This window comes from Mastacembelus armatus, chromosome 11 (assembly GCF_900324485.2).
Source record: "Mastacembelus armatus chromosome 11, fMasArm1.2, whole genome shotgun sequence".
Classification (NCBI taxonomy): domain Eukaryota; kingdom Metazoa; phylum Chordata; class Actinopteri; order Synbranchiformes; family Mastacembelidae; genus Mastacembelus; species Mastacembelus armatus.
Window position 1 is genome coordinate 16240046 of NC_046643.1, and position 27628 is coordinate 16267673.

A 27628-nucleotide genomic window follows, 5' to 3' on the forward strand; every position below is an offset into this window, starting at 1 on the left:
GACTTAGAGGCTTGAATCTGGTTTTTACCCTTCAAATTTCAGTTTGACTTGTGTAAACAGCCCAGCAGAACCATTAGAGAGTCTGAGAAATACAAATCGACACACAAACCTTCTGCCAACCCCTTAACCTATTAAATCACCACTCCCATTAAGAATGAGTATGTAAGCATAGCGGTGCAGTTAAAACACACATCTATCCACACATACTCCCACACACAATCGTTACCATCCTGATCAGCTCAGTGTCCTGTTTCACAGTTCACCCCCCTACCCCAACCCATCCCACCAAACGACCGCACTGTCAAAGCTTCCAAGTGTATCAGCTTTAAATATTCCTGTAGCAGCCAGCACCCGTCATTCCCATTCATCAGTGGCCAATGTCCTGTGCTGGCCTACTGTCTTCAACTCAAGAGAAAACAAGTGAAACCCCATAAATCTACTATGAAAGAACTTTCTAAAAGTGATGAACAGGGCAGCTATTTTAACATTGCAACAGGCTGCTGGCTATAAGCTACTGTATGATGGCTTCCCACCTTTTTGGTCTCCTGTGAATTGATTTGGATGGTGTAGACCGCGTTCTTTAGGAAGCCAGCCTGGTAGAGGTCAGAACAGTCGCGGAACTTCTTTTCTTCATCCACAACCTTGGTGCTGTTTGGCACAACTGTGTGTACACAAGAAAGGACACACTATTTTATCCGTAGAACACTGTATCACACTGATTAAACACAGGAAAAGTACATTAGCTATCAGAGATATTAAAAGCCCTCATGGTTCTGAAATAGGTTGTGCTAATGAAAGGGAACATTGTTTTAGATATGTTGCAGCGATTTATAGCTACCTTTACTTTAAAGGAACAGTTTGACACTTTTGGAAATGAGAGGTGATTAGATCCTAAACTTTGCAAGACTTGAAGCACAGCCAGCCTGGCTCTATCCAAGGTTCAAAAATCTGCCTACCAGTAGCTGTTGAACACATGAATACACTATCTTGTTTTGTTTTTTTTTTTTTTTTCAACCTGTGCACACAAACAAATTTAAATGAGAAGTTATGATTTTACTAGAAATTATGGAGCATAATAGTTTTTTTCCAGAGTCTCCTCTGGATGACTAGCAACGTCTAGGTGACAATAAGAGAAGCCACCACTGAACTTAGGAGAGAGCCAGGCAAGTTGTTTACCCCTGATTATAATTTTAGTGCTGAGCTAAGTTAACCACCCCCCCCCCAGCTCTGGCACCATATTTAGCACACATACATAAGAATCTTTTCCGAGGATGAGTATCTGTCCTCTATCTCTCTGCAGAGTTTTTGTATGTGGCTAAACCAGAGAAAAGTGCAGATTCTGTGTTGTATTGCTATTAGCCACACTTCTTTTCTACCACTGCCACCGAGGGTACAACTGTCAAACATGTCAAGTTCTTCCCAGAGTGGTCTTAACTGTAGTTATTTTTGCTCACATCAACAATACATTGTGCCAGTTGATTGTTAGAACAATGACAGGAGCAGTTTTGAGCACAGGGTGACAGGGCTCTAAAGCTCAGGTGTTGGCACTACAATATGTGTGATAATAGGAGGGATCAAATAAACATTTGATCCACCAGATACAGACACAAGAATAGTGCTGTAAATAAAGCCCATGCTATTAAAAAGTATTAGCCTTCAGGCAGCCTCTTCCATCAGTGCGGAAATTCTACCTCTGTAATGTTTTATGAAATCACAAATTGCACATGAAACACTCATTTGTCATACACATCTCAGAGGAGAAGATATAGTCTGGGGCAGCAGCTCATCAGTGAGGTCTCCTTAACTGCTCGACAAAATCTGAGGGTGACTAATATATAGTAACGTGAGAAACGCTGTTAATCGACTGCATCATCTTTCACTCTGAGCAAAGTCCTCAGACTCTGACAGACCAGCTGTATACATTTCCATCTGTGGATAATTATGGGGACACCATTTTGAAACCAAGCAAAAGGCTAAAAACGAAATTCTACAAGCTCTAAATTTCAAGTTCCTGTTGTAACAAGTGGTTTATATTTACCTTCTAATCCCTTGTTTTTTCCTTCTGATGTTTCTTTTTTTTTGTCTTACCTCTTTTTTCCTCCCTGTATCCTCACATATGATGAGCGGTTCACCTCAGGTTTCACACCATTGGTGGTATTGTTAGGATTGTTGTGGAAAAGAAGATGTCAGTGAAAAGTGAAATGTGTCACCGATCCTTAACCTTCACTTTGATCCCCTCCTCCTCAGCAAAGAACTCCTTGGTGGAAGAGGGCTGCTTATTTGGGTGTACTATCTGAGCATTTTGACAAAGTATTGAGTGTCAGCAACAAGAATCTCCTGCTGTGACAGGTTGACAGAGTGGGCCCTTGCACACCAGACTCTAATACAACAAAGGGCGGCCCTGTCAGGCGGTAATTTACCCCAAGCCAGCAGACAGCGGGGCACATTTTAGAGGCCAGGGAGATCGCTGTCAGAGGGGAACTTTCTGGTATTTGATAGTGTGGACAGTTATTACACAATCGCCTTTGAGTGATCCCTTTGTGGACTGTGTGACGAGGGAATGGACGCTCCAGTATAGGAGCGGCTCTCTTGAACAGCTTGCTGCCCAGCTCTACAAATATTATTTATGTCCCAATATTTATTTACTGAAAAATATTTTGTGGTTCATTGGGGACTTGTATTCAGTAGGGGGTTCATGTGAAAAGAACAGCAGGGCTTCGGTGTTTGCATAAATCAGTACCCTTGGCAAATGAGCCCAAATGCTAGAACTAAATAGAGTAAATAATGGAGCTAATGGACTGCTATAGACATCACTGCTCCCATGTGACCACAATGAGTCTTTAAATACTGCTGACTATTAAAGTGATTCACACAAGTCCCAATGAATTCCTGATGTATTCACATATGAAATATGCAAAGCACTATAAAATAAAACGAGCTCATTCCCACAATATATTTTACAAAGTTTTGTAATCCTTGCTAAACTTGCTGAGAAGATGATGGCTGTGTGAATATTTCTGGCTATAATTCAGGAGTTACAGTAGTTAAAGGTAAATTGGTCAAAATGACAAAACCTATGATATACTGATTTGTAAAGAACAGATGGGGATTGCTGAAATGTCCATTTTGATGCAAACTAACTATGATCCCAACCTATATTCTGCTTTTAAAACAACTAGCAAAGCAAATAATATACACATTTAATAGAGATTTCCTCGAGGTAACCTACACTATATAATCTCTATCCTGTAATCCTGAAGTCTCGATGGATTGGAAATGTCAGGTGAAATCAATTAACTAACTGTTAAATGGCTCTAAAACATATTGCTTCATTTAGCAGTTGTAACAGATGTGTGCAAACACTACATATAATAAAATACTTGAGTTCCCTCTGTGAAAATAAAGGTGCATACACTTTCCAACAATAGGTGTCAAGTCATTCTCCTGGTCAATGAAGCATAAAAATAATCATGTGCAGCACTTAAAAAAAATTTTTGACAAATTTGATTTGGATTGAGAAGTAGTGTGTAATGGTGCGCTTTACCATACTGTAGTGTTGGGGGATTGCACACTACAAATTTTTGAAGCTTTGAATGGAAACTTAACATGATTTCACTCTTCAACTCTGAATAAGCAGCTATAAAAATGATGAATGTCATTCATTTAGTGGAATAATAGAACACTGTAAGACAAAATCATATTTAGCAGCCAAAAATTGTACATAGTGTTCCAAAACTGAGGTCAGTTGCTGTTAATAACAGTGGCTTATTGCACCCTAATGAGCTTTAGGTAATGAATACGACCTAAAAAAGAGCCCACATCTAAAAAAGAGCATCTGACCACACTGCAAATATCTCCAAACCCTGCCACTGAAATAGTGGGAAACACTTGGAACCTTAATTGTAGGAAAATGAGAGATATGTATATGGAGTTTTATTGTTAAAAAACATTCTTTAAGTATCTAACATCCAGTCCAGAGCAAAGTCAAAGATGATTTAAGTCCATGATTTAAAGGAAATGGTTAGGCTCAGTTTTCAAAACACAGCCGAACACAAGCAGACGCCACTCTGTGGCACGAAATGCCAACCCTTTCCTCAAATGAAAACACTAAGACTTTTCCCAAACAAACAAAACCCTCCCCCAAACACAGAAAAAAAAATAAAGATTGTCCATGTCTGTGTTTTAAATGCCATTGACAAACAAAGGCAGCATGTCACATGATCAGTGAGATCTGCCTATTGCTTCACCTCCTTTGGACAAGACTTCCCCCAGGAGCTATTACAGTTTGACTTATTCAGGCTGGGGTGAAGAAAGGGGAGACCTCTGACCCACACGACCACCTCAACCTTCAACACCACCATGGAAGAGGAAAGGACCAACCACAGAGCAGCAGCGGCCATGTTACATTTCTTTCACCTCTTGTTAAGGCAGTCACCAATCACAGAAGGGGGGATGGGCTGGGGTATCCTGGTCTACTGACCTTACCGACACGAAAACGGCAGAAATAGTTGCAAAATAAAGGCTAGAAAATGATCATTTACATTGAATTGAACCCCACTTGATACAGTAGAGTAGAAAGCCAAACAAATTGCTTCAGGACAAAGTTGAATCTCAACATGAAGAATGTAGAGAAAATACATAGAGACCAGTGAGGCCAATATGGTCTCAGAAGACACTGGGTAATTAAATGTAACATACACAAATCCAGACTAAACAAATGGAGTGTGAGCAGAGACCGCCAATGACCTTTATTACATGGAACATTAAAATTACAAAAGGGAGCTTGTGTTAATCGTGAGCATTAATTTTCCACTTATCACCCTGACACCCTTTCATACCCTTGTTTCCTTTGTGATGAAAAGTTTCAAGAAGCACTCTGGGTGTCACTGCAGGGAATCCACAAATCAAAAATGAAAACATTCATGTCAAACTTCCTGTGACCAATGGGGCTTAAGTTCTTAGAATAAAGTGGTGTTTAAAAACAAGAAATTTTGCCGTCAGGTCAAACGATGGGTCAAAAAGGAAATCCCTAGTCATGTTATTAAAAGAAGGGAAATGGCACAAAAATAAGCCTATTACTTCATAACAAGAGTCCTAGTTGACATTTTAGAAGAGATATGTTCCCAGAATTTATAAAATTAAATCGTGAAAAGTGATTGTTGCAAAACGGAGCACCATGCTGCTTTATGAGGAGCACCAAACCTCTTTAACAGGAGCACACCGGGTTACAATAAGAACCATATTTCTTTCTTCATGCTGCTCTCAGTGATGCAGAATTTAATAGCCAGTGCATCCCTGTGTCTTTCAGTATGGGGTAAAGTTTGTAGATCTGGTCATCATAATGTCATAAGGATCATAAAATCCATGATGTTATAGTAACATCTGACCAGAGAATGTAAGCAATCCAAAACAAGTCAAGTGTTGCCCCATAGTTCAAGCTTTGAACAGCCAACCCACAGACTTTGCTTTGCACACCGTGGTCTGGCATTTTCTTGGATCTGGGTTATTGTCAGTGGGGGCGGACAAAATCTGTAACTGATGCAACAGATGATTGACAAGTGCTCTCCTTCAGTGAAACAAATATAAACCTTTGTTTCCTGAATGAATAAATCCAGTGCATAGCTGGATGTTCTTGATTTCACTTCAGGGTTTAAAGTGAAACAAGACTAGAAGTTTGTTTTCAGGCAAGTATAGAACAAATTTTAACCAGATTTTGTGAAAAACAACACTAATTTTATGTGAATTGTTGAAGTTGAGAATGTGTGACAAACCTTTGGTGGCACTAAATTTGGAAACTATTGGAGACTATTTGGAAACACTTCACTGGAATAAAGAAAATCTGTCCTGATCATGATGCTACAGGGATAGTCATGGAATTTTACCAATCCTCTGGGCTCCATCAATATGTGCAGCAAATGAGATGTATCAGTAAAAACCAAAAACATCATCCTTATCTTGGAACTACAGTACAGTACAGAAAGTCAGAGGCTACATCCTCTGGGGATCATGAATATCCGCACAAAATTTCTTGGCCATCCATCCAACAGAGACCCTAGCATTACTAAAAATATAGCTGCTATTTTGACAATGTCAAATTACAACTATCAACTGTAATCAAAAATATATAATGTTCTGTGTTTTACTGTTCGTGATTTCACTGTCCCCGAGTTCCGCTTTAAAACACAGCCTTGCTTGTTGCTAGCAACATTTAAATCATTCCTGGCATTTCACTGATTGCTCCAGCTTTGAGCTGCTGGGCTCAATCATTAATCAGTGGCTTTGCTAGGCTATCAGGTTTGTTAAACATTTGCTTTCACATCTAATAGACTCTCTTCATCTCTAACCTTGGCACCATATAATGTGCTCCTACATGATGACTTTTGTGTATCACATTTACACTGTGGATTCCTGAAAAAGTTCCAACCCTCAACATGTTATGCTTTGATTCCAGTTAACTTACCCCCATCTTTGGAGCAGAGGTTGAGCAGGTTGTGCACAGTATCCATCATCTCCTGCTGCTGTCTCTGTAGGGCCGTGCTGTTCCCTGTGGCCCGGCTCAGCTGGGTTTCTAGCTCCTTGATAACCCCACTCTGCCTCCCCACTAGAGTCTGGAGGCTTCCCTTCTCCTGCTTAAGCGCTTCAAGCTCTTCACGGTATCGCATCTCCATCTCTAACATCTTCTGCTCCAGGAGGCTGGGGGCAAGGGGGGGGTCATGAAAAGTTTGTTATGGAGGATGGGGAAGTTTTTCATTTTTATGATCCTTCAGGGCATCCAAATCTACTAAAGTGGGATGTGTTTTCATGAGATTTAAATAGAGTCAATACTGCTTTGCAATTTTTGTTCTGATCCATCTTTCACTTACATATCCGTTTCATTTGTCTTACAACTTTATGAATAGGAGTCAGCTGATTAAAACTGTATTATTTCTCTAATTATACTTCCTCTTGTGTGGATAAACACTATGAATCAAAATATCCTGACCGACTTCCTTCACTTCAAAACTATTTTACCTATTGAGCAATATGGGAAGACAATCTGTTATTTTTTAGGCATGGCTCCCATGTGTGAACCATGCAATATAAGCATTCACTTGATCATCAGGGTCATCTCAGATATCTTCTCGGACAATCCCAGAAGACCAACCACTTAACAGTATTGTGAGACAAGAAAATGTATTCAAAACCTGCATTTTACTCCTTGATTTTGCAAGAAATGCACAGTGGACACATGGAAAGCATAGCCTCATACATTTGAAACTGTTGTTTATATAAAAGGAAAATATTTTTTAAAAATTGACAAATGATGTGGAAGGCAATGAGAGCTGGTAGCAGTAATTACAGTAAAATATGTTTTTCGCCTACAGTGTGTGTTATCTTTATTTCCAATCTATCGTTATTCAGTGTGCTGGAGTATGAATGGTGGCCAGCTGTGTGGACTTTGTTTTCTAGAAGCGGTGTCTGTTTACCTGTTCTTGTCATGGAGTTTGCTGATCTCATTGGTCTGGACCATTAACTGTTTCTCTAACTTGTTAGTGGAAAGAGAATTTTCCAGCAGCTGGATCTCAAGCCTGGATGTTTGATTTAAAACCTGCCATGCAAAGAAATACACAGATGCAAAAGTCAAAAGTGATGAAGGTGATAATATGCACCTAAACATATTGTGGTAGCTACAATAATAAGATCTAATACCATGCACATCTTGCAGCAGAGCCTGTATTTAAAGCTCTCTCCAGGAAAAACACGCTGGATGTTCAAGCCACATTTAAACCATCAACTTTTGTTTTCATTTTGTCAAGTGTTTACCCAACACATGGTAATACTTATTCATCTATGTCATGCTTATCTTTTTTTAAACTTTAAAAACATCGTTTAGTTTAGTGCTTTTGCAAAAATTACTGACAAAAACTTAACAACTTTCCATTAACTCCTTAAACACCATGTAAACACTGAAAGAGATCAGAACTAAGTAAGTCACAGGAGGAAGAGGCTTTTATATAACAACACTATTGTCTTTGGCCAGTTTTCTGTAACCGTTTTGGGCCAGTTGGATGTGGAATAGCTGGGTTAATGGAGCAAAAGACAGATCCTCAATGTTAGTGCGTACACAACAGAGAAAGACAAAGAGAGAATCGTGTGGTACATGTCTGCTTTGTTTTATGGAAACAGGTGTGTGTGAAAGCATTAGTGCAGGTGTGTTTGTTTTTTGTAGGTTACCTGTGTCTCAACATCAGTCAGCTTGCGTGTTTGTTCAGCCGTTTGAGAAAGAAGGTTGGTGCCCATTTCCAACATGGCTGCTGTGTGGTTGTGGACAGCACTCTGCTGCAGTTGAGCCATCTCTGTCTTCATACTCTCTTTGATGGAGTTCTCAATCTGCACCAAAAGATGTCAGAAAACAGAAAACAGATGAGATTTTGAAGAAAATAAGGTTCAAATTATGAGAACAACTGTGAAGGTAACTAGTAAATCTGACCCTTTCACGCATGAACACGTTACATAAGACATGATGACAGTGGACTCCTTGAAACACAATTGCTCAGGTTATTTTTAGGTTGCAAGATTAACTGTGGTCCAGACCTTGTACAATAAAAACTATGTTAGTATCTTACGTAAGAAGCTGATATTATTTGACCTACTGGGATGGAAAAATGTGCACCGCACTTACAGTACAAATTCACATTCACGAAGACACCAGACTGAAAGGATACCAAGTCACATACTTTCATCAAGATAAGAGGTTCACATGGGTCATACACATGCGTCTGAAGAAATGCACTGACATTTTTTTCCTTCATTTGAGTGGCACTCAAGTGAAAAATGGGTTTAGACACAGCCAAATATAGGTGGTTAGCCTGGGATGGAAGAGGCAGAGATGAACAGATAGTCACTGAAGCTCGTCTGGAAAGAGCTCTTTCATGCTTATCTCTAAAATGCAAACAAATGAGAAGATGGAGATAAAGCTGTTGGTTAGATAAGATTCTTCATATGGATTAACTATATGGACCATCTGTGTACTCTGCTAGGATGTTTTTATTCACTGTGCTCCCAGTGAAATGTTGATTTTAGAGTGTTTTCTTTTCTTTTATTGAGATTCAGGTCGGTTGGGTTACACAACCCTCCTGTCGATTTTATTTTCATGTCTTTGTAGGCCAAGAGAAAGGAGGACACATGCTTGAAGACAGCTCTCAAAACCTGTGGTGACCCTAAGTGGGCTTTCAACAAGGAAACATTCACATCAGGCAAGAAAGCAAGTGACAAAGAGGAAAAACCTGGCCATTCCTTATGTAGTGAGTGTTTCAGAGAGGAAGCATCAGATACCAGTTCACTTCAAACCCACCAACATACAGAGACAGAGACTGGTTCACCCTAAAGACCAGACACCAAAATAAAAGAGGAGCAATGTAGTATATGCTGTCCAGTGTAAGGAAGAATGCTCAGAACTCTACACTGGAGAAACCACTTAACAGGAGGATGGCACAGCACAGGAGGAGCAGCTCCTCCTCAGCTGTGCACCTCCATTTAAAAGAGACATGACACTCATCTGAAGACAGTGAGGTACATATTTTGGACAGAGAAGATAGATGGTTTGAGAGGTGGTCAGAGAAGCTATATGGGTTCAAGTGGAAAAACCCTCCCTTAATAAGGGTGGAGGGCTCAGACATAACCTGTCTTCAATCTACCATGCTGCCCTTTCATCCGTTCCCAGGAAGTTAAGGTACAAACCACATGTCTTTCAGGGAGGACACACTCTGCAGTCAGTTAGTGAATCAGAGAGGTCACATGAGCCCACTATTAGATCCTAACAACCCTCACCTGTGATCACTTCTCTTGTTTACCTAACGAGCCTATTCAGGCCAGGTGTGAAGTGAAACCAACTCAGGACTGTGGGTCTAACCACTTTCACCCATTCACATAGTTCACCTAACAAGCCTATTTAGACTAGGGGTGGAGTGAAACCAAGCCGAATGATACATTTAAGACTCCATACCAGCTTTCCCTTGGAGTGATGAAACTGATAGGATGAGTAGTGAATAGTTTCAACCTAAAAATGTCTTTCTCTCAAAGTTTTTGTTTGGTGTTTATTTTGTTGCCTTGACTGTTCATTTATTAGATAACAATGTCAAACAGATAACAAAGTTAACAAAGACAGTAAGCCTAACTTGATTAGATTTTAAGTATCCACTTGTTCATCTAGTGGCTTACATTCTGAACAAACACTGAGATGATTCAATCATCAGCCTGTGGGGAGACGCTCAACCACTTGATTTCTAAAAGATGTTTTCTGAGTTTTGCTTTGGCTCATCAATGGACTGTAACAGCCATATTTAAGGAATGCATCAGCCAAGACAATCAGTGCCAGACAGAAAAACATGACATCCATAGTCTACACACACTGAGAAAACAAGCTAGACTGCACTCACCACGCTGTGTTAAAATGCACAATTACTTTCTACTTATCAACACTGGACACAGTTTGAAGTGATTTGAAAATAACTATGGAGACATTTGTATTTCTACTTCTCAAGAAACAGAGCTTCAGGTAAAAGAGTATAGTCTTAGAATAGTATATGTATATAGGCTAAATGTCACTGTGTATATGCTGTATATGAGTGGTTCCAAAAGTGGGGGGTGGGACCTCTCGAGGGGGCACAGAGCTATTGCACTGGGGTCGTGGGGCATGCTTGAGCACCGATAGTACAACATGGACAAGTTTGTGAGTGGACTCCCAGATAAATGTAACATTACAGCAGAGTCTTCACAGATTAATTCCTATTTACACTTTTGTACTGCCTTGGAACAAAAAATTACTTTGGGAATTGGGAAGAATTTATTACAAGCTATAACCTAAAACTGACACTTCCACTGAAAGCAGCTGTCTCAACTCATCCTTCAGTCTCTCTGAAGGTACAAATTTTTTCCGATTATCAAGTTAGTGTCTGGCAACACCCCCTGACAGTGAGTTAAAAGTTGGTGATATCTCCGGTTTTTAAACACTTTCTGTTATGGCCCAGTCTTGACAGCTGTATGATGTGATTCAACTTCCCATCTGATCTAATGTTTAAATTAGTGAATTAATAGGTTAGCAAAATGCTGTACCACAGGGAAGGACAAAATTGCATGTTATACTTTATAACAGATATATATATATATATATATTGGTTTTGGAACTGTGTTGGTGACCATAATGTTTCTAAAACTAAGAAAAAATCTAGGTGTATCTGTTGGCACAGCAAAATCTTGATAATATTTATTCTGTAGATATTATTAGTAAAACATTTGAGAAAAATGTTCAAGAAGAATACCTGCAGATGCAGTCAGTCCAATATTAAGCAAGATTACTGATACTAAAACAAGAGAAAAGAAACAGAAAATCTTTGCTTTTCAACAGAAACAACCATTTTTCAAACATATGCACAGGTCTGCCAAGTCCAAGTGACTTTTCAATATAATATTCTGTCTTGGCAACAATATTAAAGTCAAATGTAACATTTTTTCAGGCCAGAGTTCAGGCATAATACAGTTTCCCCTAACTGTGAACTACATAACGCTGATATAAGTGTCACTTTTCACATAACCTCCAATGATCTGGCCCAAGTAACTGGAAAGAAAAAAAAACAGTTTGGAATCCATGAGGTTGAAATGATGATGGATTACTTTACCTGATGATGAACCATAGAATACAACCGTGTGTGGAAATGGTTTTAGATCAATCTAAAAATGTAGCATATCAGATCTCTGCAGATGCTGTAGGTTTTTTTTTTTTTTTTACTCTTCTAGGCTTATTTTTAAAACTTTGCATCTTGAATCTCACTGCTTTATACATCTTACACCAGCAGCATTGGTAAAGATCAGTGTGCCCACTGTTTGAGGATGGTGATAGCCATTAGGTCACCCAGCATTAGGTCACCCTGAGCAACAAGGTAGGAAAGGGACAGATGTCTGACAGAAACCTAAGCCTAGTGATCACTTAATAGTTAAGGGAATGTGACTGACTCATGGCTAGAACTGGTGGGTCATAAACAGAAAGTACTAAGGAAAATCAAGATTACACAAACATCACCACTCAGGAAGCTGTAAAATAGGGCTGTGTGGGTGTTAGGGGGTTATTTAGATGGCTTCTAACTTAGACTCCAGTCAAATGTGATTTTCCAGGTTCCAGTGAGAACAAATAGAAATCATTGTCAGCAATGAAAGCAAATACTTGCTTCCATTGCCAGACCCGAAATGTTAATTTCCATCATTTGGGAATGAGACTGAGATGGTGAAATAAATATGAGTGCATAATGAGAATGCAAAGGCTGTGTTGCTTTATTTTCTACAAAGACAAGAGGTTCTTATGCCAGTAGATAATTCTCTCCAGAATATACAGTATTATATCCATTTTTAGTTAACCTCAAACTGGAACCAATTATTTTCAAGTCATGGTGCTGTTCTCTATGCATTTCAGAGTCAAAAAGCCATTGAAATGTCAAAAATGGTAATTTAGTCTAATACTCATAAATTCTTCTCAGAGACAGGAATTTTACAAGAAACAAATTTCAGACCAATAAACTTGCCTTAAGGGATAAGGCCAATGATTTATTTCATAAATCCCATACAATGTCTGAAACTAATAATGAAACTGATGTACTCACTGTAATCTCTGTGAATCCAGAACCTGGTTTAGCTTAGTCTCATTGGTCTGTGCCATAGACGTCCACCATTTCACGTGGCATGTATGAAACAACACTTATTTAAATTAAACTCTATGTTCAACAAAACACAAATAAACCAGTGACTTATTAGAGACATTCCGGAAAGTGCAATAATACCAGGCTCTGTTTTTAGAAACTCCTAAATCTGGTCTCTGGTTTCACAAAATAACTGTTTGCTAAGTAAGAGTCACATAAACAGCCTTTTATGTTTCCCTAAATACTATTTTACACTGACACATAAAGGTTTTAAAGTAGTGTGTCTTGCCCAGTCTGTGACTAATGATGCTGGTAGACATCCGAAGTATGGAGAGCCATTAGTATTTTAACTGCACCCCTATAGTGCAACGTGTACAGACTGGTCCTTTTAGACAGTTTATGAGGTACAATTGACTGATTATCACTAAACAAGCTTCTTTGAGCTGCCAAGGAAATAAACAGCAGCGTTAAGCATGTAGGAGGATCCAGATTCTAGGAGCAAATGGACTGTTCATCATATAAAGCGACAAGAGTTTAGGTTGCATAACATGCAAAAATGTACAAACCCCATTAGCTGAGACCCTAACATATATATTCTTTACATTATCATAGCAGACCTTCCTTAGCTTAAAAGCCAATAACAGGATAACCGCTTCTGATGATACTTGCTGCTATCATTGTTACAGATTAGTGCTGATGTTTACCACTTTTCTGACAGTTCCCATTTACTTTAACTTCCATTCCAAAAGGGGGTCTTGATCTCTTTCTAAACAGCAGCAGTGGCGGTGCCGAGACACTGTGAGAAGTAGAAAACATTAGGTCTGGACTGTATAAAACCTACTGCTAGAGCTCTGTCACATCCCTGCTTATCTCTGGCTTTGTGTGTGTGGGGGGAGGTGATGGCGATGGTGTTACTGGGACAGTCCAGATTCTGGGATGCATTCCTTACACTCCTGGATTCATTTCAGAGCACTTTCATGGACAAGAGCATGGGGGTCTATAACCCCACCCCCCAAATCAGCACCTCCTGGTGTATCACAAGCCACCTTGGGACCAATGCCAGCATGCACACTTAGGCCTTCTTATCGCCTACTGAATGTTAAAAGTGTATTTGACACCCTGGTAGAGTTTTAGAAGGTATTACCAAGTCACTCTGTTGCCACACTTCAGCATTTCATATTACAGATACTGTATGTTTCTTAGAAAGTGGCCTTACTCAGTCACTGGCTTGTTTTTTATATCCACTCCCAAGAGGTTTAAGGATGTCTGTCTTAAATTCGGTCAAGACTGAGTGAATTCCAACTCAGGTACAACTTACCTTCACCCAGGTGTTTTCTTATTTGCTGCCATAATTTTTTTCCTCTCACAGAATGTCAGTAGAGACAAAGGAAGAACTAAGAAGAAACAAAGTCACTGTACCAATGGCTTAAACCTAAACTTGACTGTTTTTGTTAGAGAATTTGATCAGTCGATGTGGCGAACACAAGTCTCTGACACTCATTTTCTCTAACTGATTAAGAAGCTTGATTGGGTACGAAAATGAAAAGGCTGTGTAAATCTGTGGAAACACTTTTTGGAGTACACGCCAAGTGAGTAGCTTTCATAGGAATAAATGGCACGCCATCTTTGAATGCAGTGGTAAATCTGCTATTGTCACCATTGTAGACAGTAACTTGGCGAGTGTTAAATTTTGATTGTTTCATGGTAGAGGTGCACGGTGAGGTGGGTGGTCTCTACTGCTCTGTTCAAAATGTCAATTCCCAAACTCTCCTGAGCCAGAAAAGTCTGACTGCCATCCGAAAAACAACCCAGCTGCTGCCAACACCCACTATTCTAAAGCCCCTTTATCATCTGCTTTGCATCTTTCTTTCATCTCCCCCCCTTTGTCTTTCTGTCAAGTTGGTATTGTGTTCTTGTCAACTGTGGTCCAGTTGTGAATTTTCAAGGCCGTAATGAGCCTTGTGTACACAACCTAAGAACAAACCAACAGTTCCCCCATATAAATCACAGAGTAAATCATGGTGTTTAGTTCGAGGTGCCCAAAATCTTTTGGCAGGTTCAAATGCACACCAGTTTCTTCCCTGCAAAGCTTTTCTGTCAGAATGGTTTGTCAACAGGGCAGAAGAAAATAAAAGAAAGTGACAAAATTTGATTAATGGCAGAGTTTCAAGATTGTGTTTCCTTGGAAAAACTCATCAGAGCTTCTAACTTCTGAGGGCAAATGTTTTGGCCAAATTGATTTCCATAGTCAAATGTGTACAGTACAAATCAGGCATTCTAAATCACTAAATCAGTGTTAAGAATAAAAAAATTACCCACATATTGTAAAAACAGAGTGAAATGTTGCAACAACAGAGGACCACAAAGGCTTGAATTCAGAAAGCCTGAGTAAAATGTTAAGAATGTGATGCTAAATCATGCTTTTGAAACACGAATGGGCAGAAATGTGGTTCTAGTTAATTTGAGATTTAAAAACGTATTTATGAGGTCAAATATCCAAAAATATAAAAACCCTGAGAAGTTAAAAAGAAGCTGGATGTGCCGCTGCTGTTTTTAGTTTCCTTTGGGAAGTAAATGACATATTTCAAACATTTTTGTGCCAATCTGCTTTTACTGTTATTATCGTCAATTTTTCCCCTGGACACAAATATCACATTTGTGATCTACATTTAACTTTCTTGACTTTAAATCAAGTACTCTGACAGTGTTATGTCTACAAGACATACCTTCCATGACTATGACCCCTACTGCAAGATGAATTGAAGAAAGTCTTTAGTATGACTGTAATATGTAAGATGAAAGCCAGTTCATCTAAAAAGTTAAGTGGGGTATACAAATTAAATTTTGACATTGTGTTATGAAAAGCATGAACTTTCTCTTGACATCAGAAAGACAAAGACGGACCAAATGGGCACATCCAACAGAAATGTTTGCTTTTCTTTAGTTGATACTGGTACAGTGGTGTGGACATTCGTTTGTTTTTACAATCAAAATTCATTCCGGAAATTAATTTTCAGAGTTAGTCTAGGCAGAACATTTGGATCTCCTCTTTGATTAGATTCCAGTAGCAGCACACATAACTCAAGTCACAGATTGCTTGTGTGGAAAAGAATTTTAAAATCTCCATAAAGAAAAACACAGTAGTAGATAGTTTGAAAAAAGCTCTCGGAAAAACATGAAAATACTGTTTAACAGGGTTAGAGCAACCCCCTGTGACCTCCAAACAACCTCCCAGCACATGTTATAAGCCAAATTACAAAATGAAAGAAATGGCTGTTATTTGGTAAACCTACACCAGTGTATTAGGGAGTCATATACCTCTATGTATTACTTTGATATTTGACTAGTAAGGATTTCTTATCGGTGCTGTTCACAAAGACCAAATGAAAGGTGATTCTGTTGGCTAATAAACAATCTAATGTTAGCTGCCTGGGTACATCTTTCTCAACTGTCCAACTGTCTGTTGTCGCTAAATAAAAGTTAAGAGTAAATAACCTGTTCTGTCAGTCTGTGGAACTACAAGAAGAGAATGTTTTTACAGTATTTTGTATTATAATGAAGATAAACTAGTGAAGAAGAGTACTTTTAAACCCTATTATTCATCCACAGAAGATAATTCTCTAAAAATTCTCATTTCCTTCAATGTTAAATGTACAATAACATATATCTCATATGACTTGATGCACAACTATCTGAGAATTGTTTATTGTTTGGCTTGGATGAAACAATTATACTAACTGTCTTGTACTAAAGGACCCATTTGAACCTGAACAATCCTGTATCAAACAAACTTAACATATTTCTTTAATGTCTGACTCAGATGCAGTGATCGCTATCAGAGACATCACGTGGTGTCTATCCATGTTAAATAAAAACAAATACTACTAGTGAAGTAGAGCTTACACATGAATGTATATTTTCAGAAATCCTCATGTTTCAGTCCTGCTCTCTAATGTCAAAATGGGCCCAAAAATTGCACCAATTAATTATGCGTATCTGGCTGTATGGGAGAGGAAGTAGTTGATTTCACCCAGGACATGGGAATGCATAAGGAAAAGCAAACAGCTAAACAAACTCAGACCTGGTCATTCATCCAGAGCTCTTAAGAAGTGAGCAGCACCAGCAGAAGGTCTCTAGTTATCATGATGCAATGGTGCAGCATGGGAATCTTTCCTCAGGGACTCAGCCCAGCAGGAATGTGCCTGATGATGGCTTTTTTGTGTCAGAGCTACAGGCCATGTCAGTCTGCTTTATTCTCAAAGCACACAGGGATACCATAAACCCACCATCCCACGAAGGAGGGGTTTACATCCAAATAGTTGAGATAGTATTCTAGCGTAAGCTCTCAATAGAGCAGGGGATCCCTCTCTGAAAAAGGTGTTGAAATAGATGCAAAAGGACATGTTTCATTTTAAACTCTGCTGTGCTGCATGTTGAATGTCCTGGTCGGGGAAAACAAAGGCTTTGCAACGTTTCTTTTTTCTGTCTCCCACTTAGCTGTGTACTGTTCTCTGTCTTTCTTTTCTCACAATCTCTGCTTTGCTTTGCTTCTGTCACCAAATATGAACTGACGCTATTGCACCAGGTCCAGATTATGTTACTTGAGACTCATTTTCTACTCTCCCGCTGTCACTTTTTATGGATCATATGTGGCTGTGTCAGGCATATTTGCTTGAGTTTCCACTGAGTGACGCCTGGTCCAACACTCAATCTAAACAAGAGAGATGAGTGGGAAGACGAGGTGCAGTAGCTCCAACATATCCACATGGAACTGCTTCAGTCTGCACCATGGCGGCTGGAGGAAAATAGATGCTGCTGTTAATGATGAAGTGCAGCCACCACTGTATCACCACCATGCTGCAACATTAGACCCATTTGCTGTCTGACCTTCAGCTGATGATGCATAAAAATGCTGCCAATGTTAATGTTTCTGTTTTGTTGTTTGCTCTGTTTCATTTTTCAGTTTTCTATAAAAGCTGTAGATGAATATATCAGTCATGCATCTACAATTACTTAAACCAAACAAACATAGAAATCTGACTGACAGTGAACTTTCTTTGTAAATCCCTTCTATGAGGAAAAGGGTGGTTTAATAAGATTGGAGCATAAAGTATGGTATTTATCATTCCAGGCCTAGTCTCTATTTATTTTTGCATTTCTTAGACTGAAGTACACAGGATGTCTGAATAAGCACAGTCAAGACAGAGGAAAGAGTAGAGGATGGATCAAATGATAAAACTAAATCCAGTGCAACCAGAGTGGGATTATGTTCGGACAACAAAGCAAAACATTCAAGAACAGAACAAAATTTCCATGGACCTAGATTTACTCAACATCAACCATGTTTAAGAGTAAACATCAAAAGTGTTGCCAAACACAAACATCCTTAACGTGTCATCTTGTAGACCATCCTGTAGGCTTTGTAAACCTTGTGGTGATTTTTTTTTTAAAACTGGTGTTTCCAAAATTAAGACTGGACTTTGAGTTAGAGCAGACAAGTGTGTCTTACATATTTTTCTTCAGGAAGGATTTTTATTTGACACAATTGTTTCTATCATGTATTATGCCATCCACATAGAAAGCATTCATCACCGCGATGTATACATCTACGCTCATAACGGAAGTGCTGTTTGGAAAGCCACTGGCAAAATGTGACAGCCTCTTTTCTGTCCGAGCGATGAGTGACTGAGTCCAGACACAAAACATCTTATTTGATCCTTTACAGGCCTTCAGTTAAGATGAAGGCCATTTTAACCAAACACAGACTCATGTACATCAAACACTGTCATGCACTAACACATATGCACAAATGTACATCAGCGTGGAACAGATTTGTCTGTAAATATACACACATAGGCCTCTAGTGGATTAGCCTCTCCGTTTCAGGGCTGCTGCAAACATGTCAATTTAAATAAACATTAAGGAGCCATTTGTAACTATTTGCATTGTAAATGTAAACCCAGGCCAAAACGCACATCCCTCTGTTTGATCAATACCAGAGTCACAGCTTTACAACAGCATGTTTTAGGACTAGTTTGTTTGTAGAGTTATCTGTAAAAATATAATACGTTTGATATGTTTTTACCAGCGCGGTGGGTTAGTGGTTAGCACCGTTGCCTCACAGGAAGATGGTTCCTGATTCAAAACCCAGCAGGGCCCTTTCTGTGTAGAGTTTTCATGTTCTCCCTGTGCTTGTGTGGGTTGTCTCTGGGCACTCTGGTTTCCTCCCACAGTCCAAAAACATGTATGTCAGGTTGATTGGTGACTCTAAATTGCCCATAGGAGTGAGTGTGAGTGTGTGAGGTTGTTTGTCTCTATGTGGCCCTGTGATGGACTGGTGACCTGTCCAGGGTGGACCCCTGCCTTTCACCCAAAGAGACCTGGGATAGGCTCCAGCTGATCCCTGTGACCCTGGTTAGGAATAAGCAGGTAAAGATAATGGATGGATGCTGAAAACTTGTCATTGTTATAATCAGACGTGAACAAAATGAGCTCAGATAACAACTGCTATTAAGTAAAAAGGAGGATAAAACAACCTAACCTACCAGCCACCTTTTAAACCTAGCTTTAGTGTCTTTAAGCTTATTGTTTTGGTCTTTTTAGGTCATCACATTTTGGTTCACTCCCACCAACAGCTGTTTTTAGCAACAAAACATTAATTTACTCACTGTACTGCTACCTTTCCAGCACCAAACATAGATATAGTTTATGACCAGCGGGTGAACATAGTGGAAGATTTGGCAGCTAAAGAGCAAAGCAATAGTTTCCTCAGGAGAGGATGGAGAGTGAGTATGGACTTACATTCATCAGGTGGCCAGAATTGCAACTTGCCGTATCAAATTTATAAGGTGATAGTATGTCAACTTTGTTTTTACAGCTTGTTTTGCTGCCCCAAAGAGACCTGGCTGCATTTAAAACATGCAATAAATACTCTTTTTTAAAAAAAAATAATGTTCTAAAAAAATGCACTTATCAACCCCAGCCTCCACATGACCAAGGATCAGAGAAATAAGGACCTGATAATGGATTCATTCAGTGAAAAATGATATTTGTGTGGAGTTTTCCAAGAACATGGTATCATCTTTAATACGGACTCAGGTGTCACCAAACATGCAACAAGCTAGAAAGACAAGAAACACAGTGAAAAGTCAACACTGAGGATGATTTTATGAGGACACTTGACTCACATATCGTACGCCTTGAGGCTGATTTTTTTGAACAGTGGGGGATAAGAAATGTCAGGGGTGTAACCCACTTCACCATCTGGAGTCTCTGTGCCAGCTCCAGCACTTGTATTATGTGGAATGTGAAAAGCCTGGCTTAGGTCCCAGGCAAGGCAAACAACGCAGGACAGGGTTAAGAGTCTGTTGCTGTTTGCAAACCATTTATGCAGATTTGTGGTGTGTATGTGTCTGCATGTGCATCTACATCTTTTTGTCAGCTTGGGAGCAGGCAGACTGAGGTGTTGCACCAATCACAATTCTTAACCAATAAATCAAGACCTAGCATGCTTGAGTGTTCAAACCACCCACAAAGAACAGAGGCTCCAATCAGGCTGCCATGCTGCAAAGCTCCTGACTGTACCATCAAGATGTGTGGGATGAAATTTGAAGATAATACAGCAGTAGAGTTCTCTCAACTATGCTCAAGTACAAGAAAAGCTTAAAAAAATAAGTGAAGTAATTCCTGGATGTGACACAGAGGCTTTAAGAACTTAGGAACAAGTGGCTCCGATCCCAGTGCCACAAGAACAAAACAAAAACACTGGAGCCAACTATTAGTCATTTTAAGATCTATCTAACCCACACTGTGAGGGGGTGAAGCTATTTATCTTTCAAGTAGTATCTTGAAATCTTTTCCTATCTCCTTTTATTTCTCTTTTCACCTTCACTTGCTTTCTGTCGTCTCTGGCCTATTCATTTCTGGCCTATTCCTCTGGCTTAACAGCATCTGATTGTGATTTTTTTGTTTCTCATATTTGAAATTATGGCAACACTCGATCCGCTTGAACAAACTCCAAAAAAGGTGAAGTGGTTTTGTCCTCTGGAACCTCTGGAAGGCTCCCTAGCGCTGACAGACAAAGACATCCTCTCAGAACGCAACATCTGTCAGGGAGAGTCAAAGAGACGCTGTGGGGAGAGTAGGCCTCAGAGGCAGCATGTGGGGAGGCTTCAGGAATTTTTCTCCCAGGTTCAGAGACTTTATAGAATTAACTTAAGGATTAATAATTTTCAAATACATGGGGATTCCTGAGAAAACTTACAGAAACTTCAGAATTGGAAGGACATAAAATTAAGCACTCAAACTTAAAATGTATTCAGATTTTTCATTCCCCTGTTTGCTGCCAGAATCAGCAGTACAAGTCATCCATGTTTTCTCTGTGTTATCTTTTCCTGGAAGCAAAGCAGCTGTAAAAAAATTTCAAAAAAGTGACTGACACGTTATTGTAAATTCACACTGTGTCAATGTCCTGTGGTGTCCTTTGCAAGCAGCTCAAATTCTCAAAAGTGGATTTGTTTTTAATTGCCATTTCACGTCCTGTGACCTTCATCACACCTTGATTTACAATGCACAAACTGAACAAGTCTGAAAGCTGGAGGAAAAAAAAAATAGCAGGAGATATGGGTGAGTAATATTATCATCTGCTCTGTTTATCAAGCGTCAGCATGTAACAAAAATACAACAAAGATAACAGTCAGTTCAGTTCAAATAAATTCAAACACGTCATGATTTGCTGCAGGACAAAAGCGCCACATTACTTGCCCACTAACTGTGCACACAGATTTAATACAATGTCTAATGTTTCACTCTATCTAAGCTATTGCTATCTCATATTTAAGTCATAATCACTCAGGCTTAGCAGTGGCAGCCATGAACCTTGTGCTTTTGGCAACTCTTCTGACCATAACTTACACACTCAGTACTAATGACTTCCACTTGCCTGCCCAAAATAATATTATTTATACTCATTCCTTTGTAAAAACCTTTGCTCTTGTTTCAGCCATTTTGTAAGAAAATATTTAAACACCAGAGCTGAATAAAATACATAAATACTGTATGTCGACCATACCTGTATAACATGCTGCAGGGCACTCACATCATCACACATCAACCTAACTTAACCTCAAAGCTGCTGTGGTTACTATTTTTGTGTTAACAGTGGATCATATGACCATGTGTGGGTTAGATGGTGCAGGTACAGATGAACCCATAGATAATTATGAACTCTGCAGTTCCCATTAACTTTACTTAGCATTTTATAGTCTTTAAGCCCTTTGTTTTGGTTTTAGAATGCACAGCTTTACTGTTGTGGTTTCTCATTACTCAAATCAGTGTTGCTTTAATCACACCACTTGACAGTTTTTAGCACAAGCCCTGAAAAACGAACTCTGTACTACCTACCCAACGAAAATCAGCAGACGGACTCATTTAGAAACTTGCTGCCACACATAGTGGAGCTCTGAGCAACCTCATATATCCCTCTGGAGTTGGCGGAGACCAGACCAGTACATATTAATACTTACATTTTGTGTTTATACTATCGAATGTTTTGCTGACTCTACGTGGCCTAAAAGAAATCAATTCCAGGTTTAAACAGATCACTTCCATACCTGACTAACATGCTGCTGAGGACCTACAGCTACACTACTTTCAGCAACCAACCCAAGAAAAATTAGCGCCATTGCTTGAGTAAATATAATTAAGGGTGCATAGAAACACAAATAGGAAACTCTCAATTTATCCCACAGATGCATCAGTGGGTGCCAAACTACAAGCTAACAGCAATGTTTTCAGAAGGGGCATCATAAATCCTGCATGCATTTAGCCAAATGTATAGCCTTGTAATTAAAATAAAATAAATCCCTATAAAGTACCCACCAGAGAGTAATTCACTAAAATGAATGATGGAAAATGAACTACACATTTGCTTTATGGCAGCAATAAGGTAAAGTAGACAGATTTAGGACACACAGAAAATTACCATTGAATTCACTGCTTCATTCACTAAACTTTAAAGACACATAGGTGTTTCACACCTGTCTGCACAATATCAAAACTTCCAGCATATTACAGGTGTCTGGTTGAGCTGAAATATGATTTCTGAGAAGAAAAAAAAACCCAAAGTGGCTTGCCATATTGGGCATGACAGAACTACTAAATGCCCTTTTCCTGACAATCAGGAACATTAACAATATTGGGCTCAATTTTCATGTCCATGTGGAAATACTGCAACATGTCCATTATGTTTTTCAATATTCCCATGACATACTAAGCAGCAAGCTCTGTTTCCTTTTTGCTTTCAGAGTGTAAGCGCAACAATTTTTTTTCTGAAAACTGTTATTGTAATGTCCTGCAGAAATTTTCATGCTTTTCTTTTTACAAGTTTTGGAGACACAAAGGAAGAAGTTCTTATTCCTCTGAGCATTTCCTAGTGTGTCTGCATCATCCAGCTGTTAGTTTTGGCCCACATTATCACTGAAAATAAACCCTAATAGAGGAAGTCACCCTGAAAATAGATAGGTTTCTCCCCAGGCATGCTGTGTGGCCCTCTGATAGCATTAAGTAGAGAAACACTCAGTATTCAGAATTTCTTGTATAAAGCATAGAAGGGAAACACGCTCCTGCCCACATGCAGCACAGTCGTGTTCATGAAGAGGCAGAATGATGGGAATTTCACATGGATAAGACACTGCTGATAGTTTTTTTCTCCTCCCTAACAGCTTAGTTTGGCACAGGCTGTCCTCCTCAAGAAACACTGCTCTCAACCACTTTCTACTGCCTCCACCAAGAGGGAAATAGGAAGCTCTATTACTTTCAGTCCCCTGAGAGCAGAAACAGAATTTGGCTTTCTAAACTTCTATCTGTGCCAAATTTTCATTGTCCTTGAAATATATGAGAAGTAGAAAGCATATTCTCATTATGTACATGTGTGATGTGCATGTTTCATCTTTGCAGCCTTCATTTATCTTAAATGTCTATTGTCAGTCCACTTGCTACTTCGGTGAAGAGTCTTGTTTCAAAACTCAAACTCAAACACCATCAAGTACCCAAATTTAAGGTATTGTTATTGAAAATCGGTCATTAAAATTGGAGTTTATACCAAAATTCAGATATGAAATCAATACTAGGAAAGAAAATAAACACTAAGTAGTCTTACCTGCAGGTTTTAGAATCCATAATAAGATTTTATTCATGTCTGTCAAAGGAGCAGTTCAATATTCTGGGAAAAAAATGATTTGCTTTCTTGTCAGGAGTTAGATGAAAAGATTGTTACCACTCTAATATTCCTCCCTTAAGTATAACATTTAAAACATAAATATTTGAGGAAAGCTCTAGTTTATAAAAATAAAAAGCACACTTTGGCATTGCTATGCTTAAAAGTCATAAAACCTCAAAAGAGAAGTAGGGGGAGATTGTGAAGCCATGTCATGGGCAGGGAAAAGATAGTAACATGACATGCTGATTTTCCTAAATGAGTCTGAGGTCAGTATATTTTTAGCAGCAACATTATGACAGCCTGCCAGTGCATTCTGCGTCATTTCATTTACGCGATGGTCTGTATTTTGTAGTAGCTATCACACTAAATTTCTGGCACTGTCAGATTTTTAATGCTAGCTCTCTTTAGTTGCTGACATGCTTTCACATTATGAGCTAAAATCACCTTTTATTATACTGTAGATTTCATCCAGGATTTATTACATTTACCTATGACAGCCCCAAACCAATCAGTAATTTCACACACCATATTTTTCTCAGCCTTAAATTTGCAATGCAGCAAGTTGTGTTAAAGAAAAGTGCTAGATAACAAAAGGTCAGAGTTAGATTAGTTTATATGTAAATAACACTGTGTCCTGATCCATTTTCTCACTAAGTTCAGATCCCCAAGCTTATGTGATGTTCTTTGCCTCATAAGCACATCAGGGCAATAATTCTTAGACAAGCACAAGCCACCTATGACTGGTCAAGAATGTTATCAGGGTCCGTATACTCCACCCTGGGTTGAGGAAGGAAAGATCTCAGACTTTAACAGCTGTTTGCTGCATCACTCTCTCTCCTTGACTAACCTCCAACATTGGACTGAGGACCGAGGCATGGGGGTATGGGGCTATCTGGAATGGTCTCCACTGTCCGTCTCTTTCATCAGGGCTGGTTGGCGCAATATCAGGGTGAGCTCTATCTCTGACAAGCATTAAAAATGCTGGTGTTATTAAGATAGATTGTCTGGCCAGGACACTTAATCTTCTGTCCAATGAAAAATGTTAACTGCATCCTGATGTCCCCACCCCCCACCCATGCAACATAATTAGGCTGAATTATGTGTTTAAGCATCCCCTCTGAAATGTCTACACCAATTCCTTTGTTATGCTGATCTGTATACTTTATGCTTGTGTTTGTCCAGAGCCAAACACTTTTTCAGTTACACGCACACAGGGATGTGGAAATATAATTCTGTTCATTACAAAAAATGTAATCCATTGAATTTTACATAACATACAATATTCTCGTTAACAGTGTATGTCTTTCTGATTTTCTTGTAATATCTACAGTAAATGGTCCTACAATATCAAGAAAGAAGCATGGTAGGACTGTTGGGGTTGCAGATGTTTTCCAAAACTCCCATTTTTACAGAAGAGAAAGTTATTCTAGAGGTCTCATTAGTCCAACCGTCAGTCAACCAACTCTGCTGTTGTGTTTTCATAGTATCACTTATACTATCACAGATGGATGAGGTTCACTGAGCAAAGATAAAGCCAGTGTTATTTCACCCCTGGCCTTTCTTGACACATGGATCACTTTTGGGAGCCATACAGAAACATGTACAGGTCTCAACTCAAACGATTCAAAAACGGAAAAAGCATTTCTGACATATAAAGGTGAATCCACAGGCAGTGCTATTGCATTACACCACGTCTTAAACCTTGAAATACACCATGTAAAGTAAATTCCTCTTCTAAACCAGGGTAGAATCAGTGATATACAGTCCAATGATATGCTGATATTGCACAGATACTGTGGTGCAATCGTAAAATTGTTCTCATGCAATACTTCATTTGGATTTGGACACATTCGTATCTGCTTTGTGATTTAGAAGGAGATTGTTAATTTGCACGAGGGTTTGAGTAGCATCCAACAGTGAACCTTCCTATTCAAAAACTCAACCAGCATCTCGCTGTAACAGTGTGACCAACACCTGGTTAACTGATGAGAAATGACTATTTCCTTTAACTCAAGCAGTAAAACGTATTCTTTCTCTGGGTAAATGAAAAGCAGGCACAGCAGAGAAGCGCAGAGAGTTGCAGGAGAACATGCTGATTGCTAATGAACAGACTCAGGGTACTGATGACAGTCAAGCTGATTAATTCCTCTCTTTCTATTGTAATGCATCAAATCCCTCAGGTATTATCTGTGTGTGCATTTGCTTCTTGTTACATTGGACTGTGTTGTAGACAAAAATAAACCATTAGCTTTAAGCAATTAATCACAGATTGGACCTGCTAATCTTATTTGAGATGAATGGTATTGGGGAAAGCAGAGGAGCAGATGGTTATGCCAAATTTGGAAGTCTGTTTATTTGATTCATGTATTCATTTCATAGAGATAGTCTCGCAGTCACTGGAGACACAAAGTCTCAAAGCTTAGAAAAGCAGGATGGCAGCCAAGCCATACCAGAGATGGCCTCACAAATCGCGACTCATTAATTTACAGTAGAACCATATTTGAACATAATAAATAGAGAGGTGACTCTATAAATAAATCTAATTTTGTTGTTCAACATTAATTAAGTAATATCATATTAGCTCAAATATAATGGGGACTGTGTTTGTTTTAGTCCTATAGAGAAATCAAACAGGTTAGAGAGCCTTTTCACTGTCGTGTGTGTAGATTTTTTCAAGTTATACTCACACATCCTTGACTTGAATAAATAAAGTGAGCATTCTCTTTTTGTCTTTTCCTCCTCCGAGTGTCTCCAGGGGCTCTCTCTGACTTCCTGCCATTAAAGAGACGGCCCACTGGAGAGCAGGGGGTGACTGACATATAACTACCTCTGCTCTATGACCAACATTCTGTGCGACTCAACTGGACGTGTGGAATTCACTCACACGGTAGTTTACACAGGAAAAATAGATCTCTGCATTGGTAGAGAGCAGCAGAGACATGATGTCCAAAATGTCTGTGGATGCTGGAAAGTCAGACAGTTGCGTGACAGCACAAAAACATGGACACACACACACACACATACATGCACATGCGCACACCCACATGAACAAGAAGTTCAGTTCAGTTAATGTACACAGTCACATAACACAGCAGGGTTGTTGCCACTACATTATCAAATGCATATTTTGCCACCGTCTGATCTTTGTTTCTCCACATCAACACATGTGAAACAAACAAAACAGCTGTGTCGTCAGCTGTCTGAGTCAGCACATTTTGAAAAGTTTTCATGGGACCAAGTTCCGTGATCAGTTCTCATTTACTAAAAGCATTTTAAGCCTTTTCGTATATATATCCTCATGTATGTCAGAGTAATTTGTATCTCACTGATGCTTTATTTTGAAACCAGCTGCACAGCATGACACTGAAAACAAAATGCTTGACTCCTGAAGCATGTACTCTCTGACTGACACTGACAATGTGTTGACTACAAGAAAACAGAAAACATTGCTTAGCTTTGTCTGAGAGCCTCATCCAGAAACCAAAATAAGTTATCTAGTGAAGCCGCAAACAGGCTCTCTGTCGAGACCACACACGCACAGGAACACAAATATTGTTTAAAAAAACTGTCCTACAGCATGACCACTTAAAGAAAACTAGATACAGTCAAATGCAGGAATGTTATTGGTGAGATCCAATACAAACAGCAAACCAGCAGCCAATTCTCTCTTAAGTCATAATTGCATTTTTTCCCTCAATAGATTAAGAAATATTTATTTAAAGGAAAGATTGGAAACATTGAA

At 39.1% G+C, this 27628-nt stretch overlaps 1 protein-coding gene across 2 annotated transcripts in view; it reads right to left on the reverse strand.

The window, feature by feature from the left end:
* angpt1 (angiopoietin 1) overlaps nucleotides 1-27628 on the reverse strand; it is a 47325-nt gene that overhangs the window by 18789 nt on the left and 908 nt on the right. Inside the window, exons 1-5 of one of the 2 annotated variants that reach the window (XM_026299595.1) lie at nucleotides 23827-23847; nucleotides 8215-8370; nucleotides 7467-7588; nucleotides 6461-6693; nucleotides 534-661 (exon numbers count right to left, since the gene is read on the reverse strand). In XM_026299595.1, coding sequence (XP_026155380.1) covers nucleotides 534-661; nucleotides 6461-6693; nucleotides 7467-7588; nucleotides 8215-8346 — 615 coding nt within the window. In that variant the 5' untranslated portion in view covers nucleotides 8347-8370; nucleotides 23827-23847. Of the gene's footprint in view, nucleotides 1-533; nucleotides 662-6460; nucleotides 6694-7466; nucleotides 7589-8214; nucleotides 8371-23826; nucleotides 23848-27628 lie in introns of those variants that run through there. The other variant, XM_026299594.1, reaches the window with a different exon arrangement.